Here is a 13,138-nt window from a genome sequence, read left to right as displayed (position 1 = left end):
AGTAATAATGATAATAATTTTAAATGTTAGACAAGAATTTAGACATCACAACATTATAATATACTGAATGAAGTATGATTTATTTATTTTATTTTATTGTTTATTTGTAATATTCAACATTTGACATTTATGCATTTAGCAGATGCTTTTATCCAAAGTGACTTACAGTGCATTTGGGCTATACATTTACCACTATGTTAAAAATATATTTTGAAGGCTGGCATGAGAAATAATAGCCAGACAAAAAGCATGCAGCATATGGAGCCAATGAGCTTACTGCCTTGCATTTATATTGCTGGCTAGCATTCACTTGAGATTCCTGCAGCACACTTTCAGAGTTTCTCTGAAACCCTCCACTGTCCCCAGCTCAACCTATATAGATCTGCTACGGGTTATTTTAAATGCTATTTGTACAGCAGCAGTATGTCTTCAATACTCACGGCTAAGGCTGGGTATCGATTCAGATGTCCCAATTCGATTCGATTTCGATTCACAAGCTCTCCATTTGATTCGATTATCCATTTTTTTTTATATAATATTTTTTATTACATTTAGTGAATATAGTTTTTATACAAATGCTATTGAAATTTAAAAAAAATAACAACAGTAAACATCAGTTTGCAAAAGGTGAATTTATAAAAAGAAATTAAGAGCCACAGGCCTGTATTTTAAACTTTTTTTTTTTATACGCGGTCCTTTTATAACCAATAATAGGGCCATATAAAATATTCTTCTTAATTTTTCTGGTAATCAGATGAAGGCATAAAACAATTCAATTTATCCAAATCAAAAGAAAAATCATTTTTGGCAAAGTGTTGCACAATAGAGGTTTACGGTTAAAATGAAAAAGAAAGCAAATGTGAATATTCATTTAAAAATAAATCATTATTAATATTTATTAGTAGTAGTAGCATTGTTGTTACATTGAGTCTTAAGACAGATAAATAGTAATATATTATTCTTGCCTGCAGCAGCAGCAGCAATAATTTACAGCAGCAGCAATTCAGCAGCAGCGTAGCAGATCTATTCCGCCCATACCAAATACATTAACATATTGCCATATCCATCACCATGCTAAAATCTTCAGTGTGGTCATGACTGAACTTATATGATAGTAGTATTTTGTGCATCCCTGTGTATAAGTAGCTAATCATTTGTCATTTATTCATCCCTCCCTGATGAACAAACAGAGGGTAAATATTAGTGGCTATAGCGGCTGTGTCAAACTGCACGGACACTGCCTAGTCGCAATGCTCCAGCACTCAAGCAGGACACTCGCTCTTCCCCTACATTTGCCTCAGAACCCTCCCAGTATGTTCCGACAGTCCTCCTACTTTCTTCCCAAGAGAGAAAAACCCACAACGTATACAAAAACCAGAACCCAGCCTCATTAAGATTAGCTGCTTCTAAATTGATAGTTGCCCTACCGATTAGCGGGGATCTGAGGTCTCTTCCTTTTTGAACCAATTCCAAGATATTCCTTCTTGAACATTTTCCAGGCTATTCCCCAACTTGAAAGCTAAGCTACCTCCTTTAGGAAGACTTTTTGTACCTTGTGGCAAATGCAAATGTAGGTTGAGATATACTTGAAAGAGGTTCCTGCCAAAACCTCCAGAGATATCAATATGGATGCTCTGGTGACACTTGAGTCTTTAAAAAGAGTTCCAGCAAAGACATTATTTCATATTTTATTAAGCCAGCCCCTTCAATTAAGACTCCTCAGCCCGCTAACCGTTCAGACGCTGGGCAGTCATTGAAACAGAATATTTTTCCCTCAGAAAAACAAGGTCGTATTTGTAATATTCAAAGAAGTCCGTAAAATTATGCCTGGTTTGGCCAATCTTTTCATTTGCAGCATATGAAAGGCGACAGAATGGGTAGAAAAAAGGATAAAACTGCAATTACAGCCTCGGCCAGCCTGTTTCTGCTCATCACTGCCTCCTCGTCCACAGCCTTATCAGTATTCCTCAGCGTTCTCCGTCCTCTACATTACCCACTACTGGCAGCCAGTCAGGGACACTTTCCTTTGGCAGGTAACCGGCCCGCAAGGACAAAATGGACACACGGGCAATTTAAATGATTGGAAGCAGTAAGTAATATATTAGAGAGCCCTGTGTTTGAAAAGTCAGAAATAAATTGCATGTTATTAGTGCAAACTCAGCAAAGCAGAAAACACAAGGTTTTTAGAGGAACGGGTTAAATTTGGAGATGATATTGTGGGTGTCTTACGATGCAAAAGATAACGTATCTCATAGTCTTATCTACGTTTCAACAGAGTGCCGTCTCATCGATTTAGAAAATTGTTAACCATGGCTTTGTGTAGAGAAACCAGTGAATATTCTCACTTAATTATGGACTAATCCACAAATCTCCACTGCTCTGCCCTCAACGAGAGGCGATGGATTAGAGATGTAAATATGATGTCTGAGAGGGTGTCCCTGGTGAATTTAACCCCATCTTTTGTGTCTAGCTTGTTTGCAGGCCTGTGTTTCCCCCTCTATTCATAATCCTCCATGGAGAGCTGAAATTGGTCCTTGGTCTCATTAGAGGCTCTGGCCATACCCCTAACACACCTGAGATCGATGGGTACAGGCTTTTAAGTGGTTGCCTTGGTTATTAAACGCAGAGGAAGCCAATTTCTGGTGGAGGAAAGCTAATCCGATCACACATTAGGAGCCCATATTGGCTGGAGTGGTGCGAGAAAGGGATAAAATGGGGTCGTGTGTCCTCTGTGTGTACTCACTAGATGGGCTGTTGAACAAAAGCAATATTGTGGGAGCAGCATCACATGCTTTCTGCAATCCATGCCCTCATTGTTTAAAAGTATGCAGAAATATTCTCATATTAAAATATGCAGTGATATTTTAAACTCATGTGATTTCCACCCGAGTATCATTTGTATGTGCATGAGAAAGTTGCTGGATGCTTCAAATGGTTTGTGTATTGGTAGAGGAATTGAATCACAAAGTTTTGGCTTAAGTCACAGATGGTTTTGTCTTTGCATGCGAGTAGTTGAAGACTAATTTAGCAGGAAATCATGAGGGGAAAAGTATTTATCCAAATTAGTATAATAATGCAACATGTTGCAGACGAGCATGTGGTTTGATTCTCTTCAAAATCACATGATTATGTTCTTAATGAAATCAAACAAGAATATGAAGATATGCATCAGATGAGCAACCATCTGCTCCCTGAATATATTCAAAGAAATCCGCTGCTTAAAATCACATATGTGTTCAAATTAGAAACGTTGGGATACTAAAAATAGAAAGCGAACTGAATATTGGGCCAAATTTTTCTCATGGATTCATTCAGTCCTGATCAACATGATTTAAAATATTCGTTTCCCACCATTTCCTGATTTTCAACAGACATCTTTTGGCTTCTCTTGTACTTCTGCACAGATTCCTGACGTTGCTGATCAGATGCAATCTGGCTGACTTCAACAACTATGTCGCAGTCAATAAAACATTGTTTTTGATTTTGTTTCTTGCTTCTCTGAAAGCCCCATTAGTTCCCACTTCCATTATCTGCAATCCGCATGTCACTACTTGTTATTGCTTGTTTGACGTTAGTAATATGTAATGTAATATTACAGAGACTGAAACGATGTATTTGGATGTCATTTGATCTTTTTCTTTTTCTTGAGTTCCCATCTCTGTGTGTTTTCCGCCATTTTGGCCTTAAGTTAATTTAATCCCAGACATAGGTTAGAGTTATGCTTTGACTGAGGGGCCTTGTCATTAAAGTCATGAACCGAATGTGAACTGACCAATGACAAAAGGAAACGTATTAAAAAATCATTATTGAGTTCAGTTCGTAATTAAATAATAGGGCCTCCCTTGGTCTGCAGAGTGTTTTTTTACGACCTCAGGCTATTCGGATTTCACAGTTCTGTTTTCATTGAGACTGCATGTGGTGAGCTGTGGCCTGACCGAAACATCTACGTCTGTAAAACTGGGACTTCCTGTGAGCTGCATATGCATGCACACGCCACACGATATCAGATGGAAGTCGCAGTATGGGCATATGCTGTGGCAGGACGTTGTCGAGGGATGACAGGTGGTTGCTGGGACATTTGCATAATCATGGATGTACTACATATACCCGTTGCAACTCATAAACCCAGAGACCAGAGAGCTTAGAAATTTCAACCGCTCAGTGCGCTCAGAGCTTCTGCCAGGTGGCAAGACACTAACAGTAAATCTGCCTGTCAACACTAAGACACCACTGCAGATGACATGTGAACACTTTAGCTATAGCTAAAGCATAGTACAGAGCCTAACAAAGGAAACAATTGTGCTCTGTCAGGGTAAAGACTTCCTGGGCGTGTTTATTTTTTCCCTCAGGTCTAATGTGAAATGACTGTGGTTAATTTACTCTGAACTGGTTTAATATTTTGTTTGATGTTCATAAAATGAAGCTCTTCATATGAAACACGCATAATGTATTGTGAAGGTATTCTTAAATGCATAAGGGACCTACTGTAAGGGATAGATTAACTAACCGTACCCTCATTATATTGACAAGTGTGGCAGGATATTCTTAAAAAATTCACCTTTTGTATTTCACAGAATAAAACAAATCAAGCAGATTCGAAATGACCTGAGGGTGACAAAATTTTCATTTATGGGTGAACTGTTCTTTAATGCAGTATAACGTGTTTCAAATATTCATTGAGTCTGGTTGAGTAGCATTTCAAGAGTGCTGAGAGTCCAACAAAGTGTAGCACTCTTGTCTGTCTGTGTGTTCTTTATAGAATCTTCAAAGATTTCTGCAGGTTACATTGTTATGCCAGTAGGTAGCAACAAGCGAGCGTCATTTTGTGAGCGAGTCATTTTAATCATTTGTTCAACTGATTTGTTTGTACTTACATAGAAGAACAATGAAAAAGTAGCACAGTGGAATGGAAAAACATATTTTGACTGGTTCCAAAACATTGATTTATTAGGAACGAAAAACAAACAATGGAGTCATTTAAATCATTTGTTTTGGATGACTTGCTTATAAGTGCTGATTAATTCAGGAAGAAAACAAATGGGTGATTCTAAAAAGGAAGTCCTATCTAGACCAGTACTTATGAAGTTTCTAGGCTGAACGCTAGATTTGAATGTGTGTGCAAAGATTTGAGGATGATTGGTGGATGCGAAGGATAAACTTGATGAATGCTTTAAAACATGCTGAATGAAGGATGTGAAACAAAGACTTCCAAGGATGTTTCAAATTAAGTTGGCCTCAGGATTTAGAAGCCCTCAAATGATCAATCATTCAACCATTTTGTTGAATGACATTGTTGATTTATTCAGAAGCTCTATTATTGTGTATTGCAGTGGTTCTGCTGTGCTCTTTTCAACTACTTTTGTAGGTGGCGCAAAAACAGGCAAATTAACTCACAATAATGTATCTAAAATATATGTTACTCAGTTTTAACTGTGGGTACATCTTGCCCAGTCATGCTGCCTTCTTGCTACTCCATTAACTTATCGGAATTAGAAATGGAGGCCTAAACACATCTTTTGTGCTAGCAAAGGCCGATCCTGAACCTGTGGCAAATGTAAGTGGTTTACACTCAGATTTAGTTGAAGCAAACAGTCCAAATAACTTTATAACAAATATAGCAGTTGATTGTGCGTAATAAATTGAGAGAAGCAGAAATTGTGGTCATGATTTAAATACAATTATCTTTTATTGGGAAGTACCATTTTGTAGTTACAGAAGAATATTTAATCTTTTCTTAGAGGCGTAGAGGCTTAATAGGAAGTGTTACCAAAACATATAAAAAAGCTGTAGAAATAAGTCTACTCTGTAGACGACCACAACCACAGAACTATTGAATCTAGACTGGCTATCTGAGCTGTGTGAGACAGGAAGTGTGAACTGGTATCTGACTAATCCCCACCGCCACCTGCCCTGCAGTTCAAACCCATTACAGCACAGCAGCACAGGGACACCTCTGGCTCTCCTCTCCCATCTCTTTCTAAAGCGTGTGCGGTGCGCGTGTGTCACAGAACAAGCCCAGCTAAATTGTACTATTGCCACCGCCTTTCTTTGCAAGGCTCAAAGGAACTGGCTTTGTGTCAGACAGAAATATACTACTGTGTCCCTGTCACACCTTTGTGGGGCTGAAAAGGGCCTTTCTGTAGAAAATTGAGGAAACTCAGCTGAAGTGCTGTGTTTGTTATCTGTGGCCATCTGGGAAGGATGTCTTACTGTACCGTAGTGAAGAAAGTGAGAAAATATGAGAAAATATTAACAAGAACTCTCTCATCTCTCTGTTTCAGACATGCCCTTGCATGTGCGCCGCAGCAGTGATCCAGCTCTGGCTGGCCTGCCCGAAGCCCAGCTGCAGCCAGAGGAACCGTCTCGGAAGAACCCCACACGATGGTCCAGCACAGCAGGCTTTCAACGACAAGCCAACAACACCAGCGAAACCAACAGCCTAGAGAGAAAGGTCAGTTCTTACTATCACAGGATCATTCAGCCATTTTTATTTTTACACACGCACGCACGCACACACACACACACACACACACACACACACACACACACACATCACATTTCTAATTTCTTAAGTGAATTACCTAAATAAATGTGGAGTAATATTTTTCTATCCATCTATTCATCAGTTGTTCTACTTATACATCCATCCATCCATCCATCCATCATTCTACCTATTGTTCTTCTTATCCATCCATCCATCCATTCATTCATAATTTTTCCTACCCATCCATCATCCATCCATCTATCTTTTCACCCATTGTTCTACTTATCCATCCATACGTCATTTTTCCTACCCATCCATCCATCTGTCTATGCATTGTTCTTCGTATCCATCGATACATCGTTTTCCTACACGTCCAGAAATTCAAAATCCATCCACCCACCCACCCATCCATCTATCCACCCATCCACCATCCATCCATCCATCGTTTCACCCATTGTTCTACTTATCCATCCATACATAATTTTCCTACCCATCCATCCATCCATCCATATTTCCACCCATTGTTCTTCTTATCCATCCATCCATCGTTTTCCTACCCATCCAGAAATTCATCAACCATCCCCCCACCAACCTATCGTCCAGCCAGCCATCCATCCATCCATCCATCCATCTCCCATCCATCCATCCATCCATTCATTCATAATTTTTCCTACCCATCCATCATCCATCCATCTATCTTTTCACCCATTGTTCTACTTATCCATCCATACGTCATTTTTCCTACCCATCCATCCATCTGTCTATGCATTGTTCTTCGTATCCATCGATACATCGTTTTCCTACACGTCCAGAAATTCAAAATCCATCCACCCACTCATCCACCATCCATCCATCCATCCATCCTTTCACCCATTGTTCTACTTATCCATCCATACATAATTTTCCTACCCATCCATCCATCCATCCATATTTCCACCCATTGTTCTTCTTATCCATCCATCCATCGTTTTCCTACCCATCCAGAAATTCATCAACCATCCCCCCACCAACCTATCGTCCAGCCAGCCATCCATCCATCCATCCATCCATCTCCCATCCATCCATCCATCCATTCATTCATAATTTTTCCTACCCATCCATCTATCTTTTCACCCATTGTTCTACTTATCCATCCATACGTCATTTTTCCTACCCATCCATCCATCTGTCTATGCATTGTTCTTCGTATCCATCGATACATCGTTTTCCTACACGTCCAGAAATTCAAAATCCATCCACCCACTCATCCACCATCCATCCATCCATCCTTTCACCCATTGTTCTACTTATCCATCCATCCATATTTCCACCCATTGTTCTTCTTATCCATCCATCCATCGTTTTCCTACCCATCCAGAAATTCATCAACCACCCCCCCACCAACCTATCCATCCAGCCAGCCAGCCAGCCAGCCAGCCATCCATCCATCCATCCATCCATTGTTCTACTTATCCATCCATCCACCCATTGTTCTTCTTATCCATCCATCCATTCATAATTTTCCTACCCATCCAGAAATCCATCCACCCATACATCCATCTTTCCACCCATTGTTCTACTTATCTATCATACATCATATTCCTACGCATCCAGAAATCCATCCATCCATCTATCTTTTTTATCGCAGTGTTCATAACTACTTAAATCTGATGTAGATTTGTTTATGTACTTTTGGAAATTCTTATGAGCACATTATTTTTTCACATTTCTTTTTTACAAACCTGAAGCACCAACTGGAGCATTTTTAGGGCAACTTGTAAGAAGTGACTTCCATTTGCTCCGTCTCATTCATCTTGAGATTTTCTCAATGCCTTTTGCCACTGTTTGTTGTTGACCTGGAACTCTCTTGGTTCTGGAACCATATGTCTTTGCTGTAAGAAGAATGGGATCTGGGTCCTTTGTTTGTGGCTTCCCTCTTGATTCAGGCCTCATTGCGATGGTCAGTGCCTTTGGCTTTAAATGAATCAAAAAGTGGCACATTTTGTGTTTTCCTCCCTAGCTTCCCTGGGGCAGCCAAAGAAAAAGAGCCCAATTATCTTTGTAAAATGGCTGCTCTTTTGCAGCAATGACAAGCCTTCAGTACTTTGAAACAGCAATATTCCAAATTAAAAGAGGGGGAAAGGGGAAGGAGCGAGAAAAGATGGAGTACTCAGAATGTGACACCACAACCCGCGATGAGATTAGCACATCTCATGGCGTTCACTAGTAATCCTGTTTAAAAGCACTTTGCTTGTCGGTTTCTTCCATAATCCAAACACCACACTCTCATTTCAGCAGAGCAGAAGAATTAAGCTGTTATTTTTATCTTTCGTTCTGCACTGGATCATTTATTTATTGGTTGTTGTTTTTGTGATATCATGAGAAAAGCTTGAGGTGCTTGGAAGGTCTGTTTTTGGGTGATACTGTCAGATGACAGTAAGTGTTGGGGTGAATATAAATTCGCTCAATTTTAGTAGCAGTGAATTGGTAAAATGAACAGAAAGGTGTTATTTCACCTTGAAGTAAGAATAGCGGGTGCTAAGGAGAAATTTATTATTTCTGCATTTTGCCTTCAGGCATATGAATGCAGAGAACTGTCATTCTCCAAAACTCTATGGCTTTTCTTGTATATATTTAAACTTTTGCGACTCCCGATTAAAAAAAAATACAGTTGTCAAGAATTTATTGTCTATGTGTCAATAACTGTCCAAAATAAATTAAAGCAAAAAACAAACAAACAAACAACAAACAAACAAACAAACAAACAAAAAAACATCTTTTAAATTAACAATTTAAAATGCATGATTCATAATCTTTTAAAGATCTTTTAATGATCTTTTAAATTCTTCACCATCATTTTGGCATTTGACCTGCTGGTCTTCATGTTCCTTGCTGTGTCTCTTCCTCCTCATCCTTGTCCTGCTGTTTAATGTCAGAATTATCTATATAGATTACTTGCCATGTAGGAACATCAAAATAACTTCACTGTATGGAAACACATTTGTCTGGTGTCCGATTGTGATCTGGCACATGCTATAACAGGAAACTCTTTTTCTTCTTCCACATTTTTCAGACTAGGTCTTTAGGCAGGAGCAATGGTGCTCAGTAGGCTATCTAGGCTAAACCCCCCTGTGTCATAGGATAATCTGTTTTAGGTTTGCTCTAAAAACTCTTCAAATTAATGTTTGACTTGAGCTCCATTACTAGAGGGCGTTTGATTTCACCTCTGTGAAAACATGCAGCGTAACATTAGAAACGCGGTGTGAATTAGTAGCTTGTAATGGAGCTCCTTATTACTGAGAAAGGAAATTAGCGTGCCCTCTAAATTTAGGTGGCCTGAATGATATCATTGTGGGGCTCTGATCCAAGATGAGCTTTCCTAAGCACAGTGATTCTAATCTGGAGAACAGTTTCAGTAAGCTATAACTATATTAGACACTACTGTACATATTTAGGTAAACTGCTCTCAATATCAGTAAAACCCAATTTGTGTAATAACTAAGCTTTTTTTTTATTGCTAAAGTAGTTTCTTGCTTAAAAAAAAATTCTATTGGGCCTATGTTGTTTGGACTACAATGTGTGTCCCACAGGAGAAAATAAGTCAACCAAGGCTCACTGGAAGAAAAAAAAGGTTTCTGGTGACATATCTGCAAAATTACATTAAGTTGCTTCTTGCATGTTTTGCAGCACTTTTAAAGTGAAATGTTCAGTGAGTGTGTCACGGTGTCTGTTCCGTGTTTTCATGGAGTCCTTACTTTAAGTCACCCAGTTTCCTCGCATTCCTAGTTTCTAGTTCCTGTTCCTGTTCCTGTTCCTGTTTGTTTGTTTTGGATTGATTTTTGGTTTTGACCCCCTGCTTGTTGGATTCTGATTTTGGATTACCCATTAAAACCCACACTGCTTTTGGATCTCTCGTCTCCTGTGTTCCTGTGTTCCCGAACGTTAGAGTGGTGGTAAAATGTATTCGTTTTTTAAAGAAACTAATTAATATGAAAGTAACAATTGTTGTTGTATAGTACATATTGCAGCGTTTTGGAAATTAAATGCCCTATGAGCGGAGCTAAAAGGATACTAATAGTAATAACTTATAGTGTTAATAAAATCAATTGTGAGATAAAAGCACATTTGGTGTAGCTACCACACCATTTTATTTTGCTTCTAGTGATTCATGTTTCACAGGATCCATATGTAAGCACAATGCAAATGTAATGCTTTACCGGGTAGACTACCGAGCAATTTTACTATTTCACAGAAGGCATACATATGGAGTTGGGTTATGTGATGCAAACATGAAAATGTGTTTGTTTACAAATCATGCACTATGGTAAAAGTGTTTTAGGTCTTACAAGGGTCCACGACTCATTCTTCCCACTGGTCACTCTTTTGCGACTAACTTTATCAGCTGGTTGCAAGATTTGGTCACAGTATTGTTTGTTATTACAATTTTTTGCACTACAACATGGGATTAATCAATGCATGCTGATGAACTTTTATTTTAGTTTATAGTTATAAGGAAACGAAAGAGGTTAACATTCAATCCGTTCTTTTTAATTGCTAGTATTATTTGTGATTTTGGGAACGATTTTTTTTCTCTTTTGCCATGTTATAAGCCGGGATATATTTAGGCGCTTATTCAATTTCAAATTTGCAATCATTGTCACGTTTTACCAGAAGAGATAATTGTCTGTTTTGCTTACGTGTACTGTACGTACATCTACACACCTTTCACTTTTTAAGACTAAAACAATAAATGGATTTATTGTTATTCTTAATTAAAAAGCACACCAACAACCTTTACTCGCCTGCTCTTTTTCTTGTTCTTTGTCTGGAACTGCCGTTGTTTCTTCGGCTAAGGTACTGTCTTTAGATGTTGAGGCATATTTGCTAAAATATGACGTAATAGACTGCTTCATCATCATGAGCAGCAAAAGTCAGTGAGACAAGGGTTTTACCGCGCTTTGATAATCTGAGTGACCAGGTATACCTGAAAGGATGATAGAACAGCTGAGGAGGGGAAGCGAAAAAGACTGATTGGATACGCCATTAACGAAATTGCCTCTGCATTAATTTTAAATATAATTATATAAAAATTTTACAGTCACACCAGTGGGACCTCTTAAAAAATATTTGCCGCACCAGGTTGAAAAATGGTTGGATAATGCAACTGTTTATTCGCAGTCTGGTGCCCTGTCATAACATAGTATTGTGCAAGGAACCATGTGAATATAAGTGTATATTAATCGGTAATCTGCCCTTTTTCTCATAATTTGTATAGGAATGAAAGATTTTAGTATTAATTTCAACTGGAAAATATAGTGAATTATTTTGCCAAAATGTAGGTAGAGGGATGTTTTTCAAGTGAGCCTATGTTGAAGAGTTTTACATTATTGGGTGAAAAAAACCAGGTGTAAACATCCTCTTTCATCACCCTCGTTGTGTTTTCCAGGGTAAGGGTCTGGAAGTGTATCGCAGCTTGCCTCGTGATGTTGTCCCCTGGGCCACCCAGTTTCAGAGAGAAAACGCTCGCTCCTCCCTCAGTGCCAACCATCCTATGGTAGATCGATGGCTTGAGCGTCAAGAGCAGGTATTTTTCAAGAACTCATCCGTATATACCCAGCTCCTAATTGCCTCTTAACTCCAGTAAACTGCGCTGATCTATAAACTTGTGTAGTTTTTTATTGGGGATTTTTGTTTGAGTTAAAATTGGATTCACTAGTCAAGGGGAGATTATTGAATATAGCACATAGTAAAAAAGGATTTCAGAGAGAGAAAAATACTAGAAAACAACACCCACGTTGTTGGATGAGGATTTCACTAACCTTACAAAATGAGGGCCACAGTCTCCATAGAAGTGGATGCTGAGTATCTTTGAAATTCAGCTCTTTTGTCAATGTATTGGTGGAACCATCTCAAGCAGTGTGGGAGGTGTTTTGAATTCTTTTCCCTCTCGCTCAGAGGAGAGAAATAAAAGAAAGAGGTGAGGAAGGAGATTGAGATGTTTGAGGCGCCCGGTGTGCTGTGGGGAATTCACTTATTAATTTTCCCAATTGATTTTCTTGAACCGCCTGCATCCATTTCACTCTTTCCCCCGCTTCTCTTTCTTTGGCCCATTGAAACAACTGTGACAGAGGTTTCGGCTTCTTGTTTGCAATTCAGGTGGTCGCTGCTTCTCATTCCCCAAAAGCTTGAGTTGGCTCACAAAGAACCCCCATCACCTCCATCTCAAGGGCCCGTGGCACTGAGAGTCGTGCATCATCATTAGGGAAGCCGTCTTGCATGGAGGAGCCTCCGGGTTGGATGTTGGGCTGCTGGTGGGTTGAAAGGAGCAGTCAGTCAAGGCCTGGGCTCAACCTGACAGACTCATTCATTTGAGCTTCAGTCTATTACAGCTTAGCCTGACCCCCCAGTCTGTTGCCCACCTCGCATCGCTCTTACTTGCTTTTTCTCTTTCTCTTTCTATTTCTCAAGGTATGCGGTCGTAGCACCTCTTTTCTCATTACTCCTTGCCTGTTTCCAGCCCCTTTCCCCTCATTTTCTCTCTTAGCAGGAAGTGGTTATTTGAAGTGACAGACAGATTTCAAGACAGATGAAGAGGTCCTGTTGCTATTCAAGCACATTAACACACACACACACATAGTAGGTTGAAGCTAGTGTTAGGGCTCTACAGTTAATCGA

General features: G+C 39.3%; 1 protein-coding gene across 1 annotated transcript in view; it reads left to right on the top strand.

The window, feature by feature from the left end:
• The window catches only part of LOC132115865 (partitioning defective 3 homolog), a 471,004-nt gene that overhangs the window by 194,668 nt on the left and 263,198 nt on the right, over positions 1-13,138 (top strand). Inside the window, exons 4-5 of the mRNA XM_059524256.1 lie at positions 6,282-6,451; positions 11,910-12,047. Of these exons, the coding sequence (XP_059380239.1) occupies positions 6,282-6,451; positions 11,910-12,047 (308 nt within the window). The remainder of the gene's footprint in view (positions 1-6,281; positions 6,452-11,909; positions 12,048-13,138) is intronic.

The sequence above is a fragment of the Carassius carassius genome, chromosome 35 (genome assembly GCF_963082965.1).
Source record: "Carassius carassius chromosome 35, fCarCar2.1, whole genome shotgun sequence".
Lineage (NCBI taxonomy): Eukaryota > Metazoa > Chordata > Actinopteri > Cypriniformes > Cyprinidae > Carassius > Carassius carassius.
This window is presented reverse-complemented; position numbering and strand designations above follow the sequence as displayed.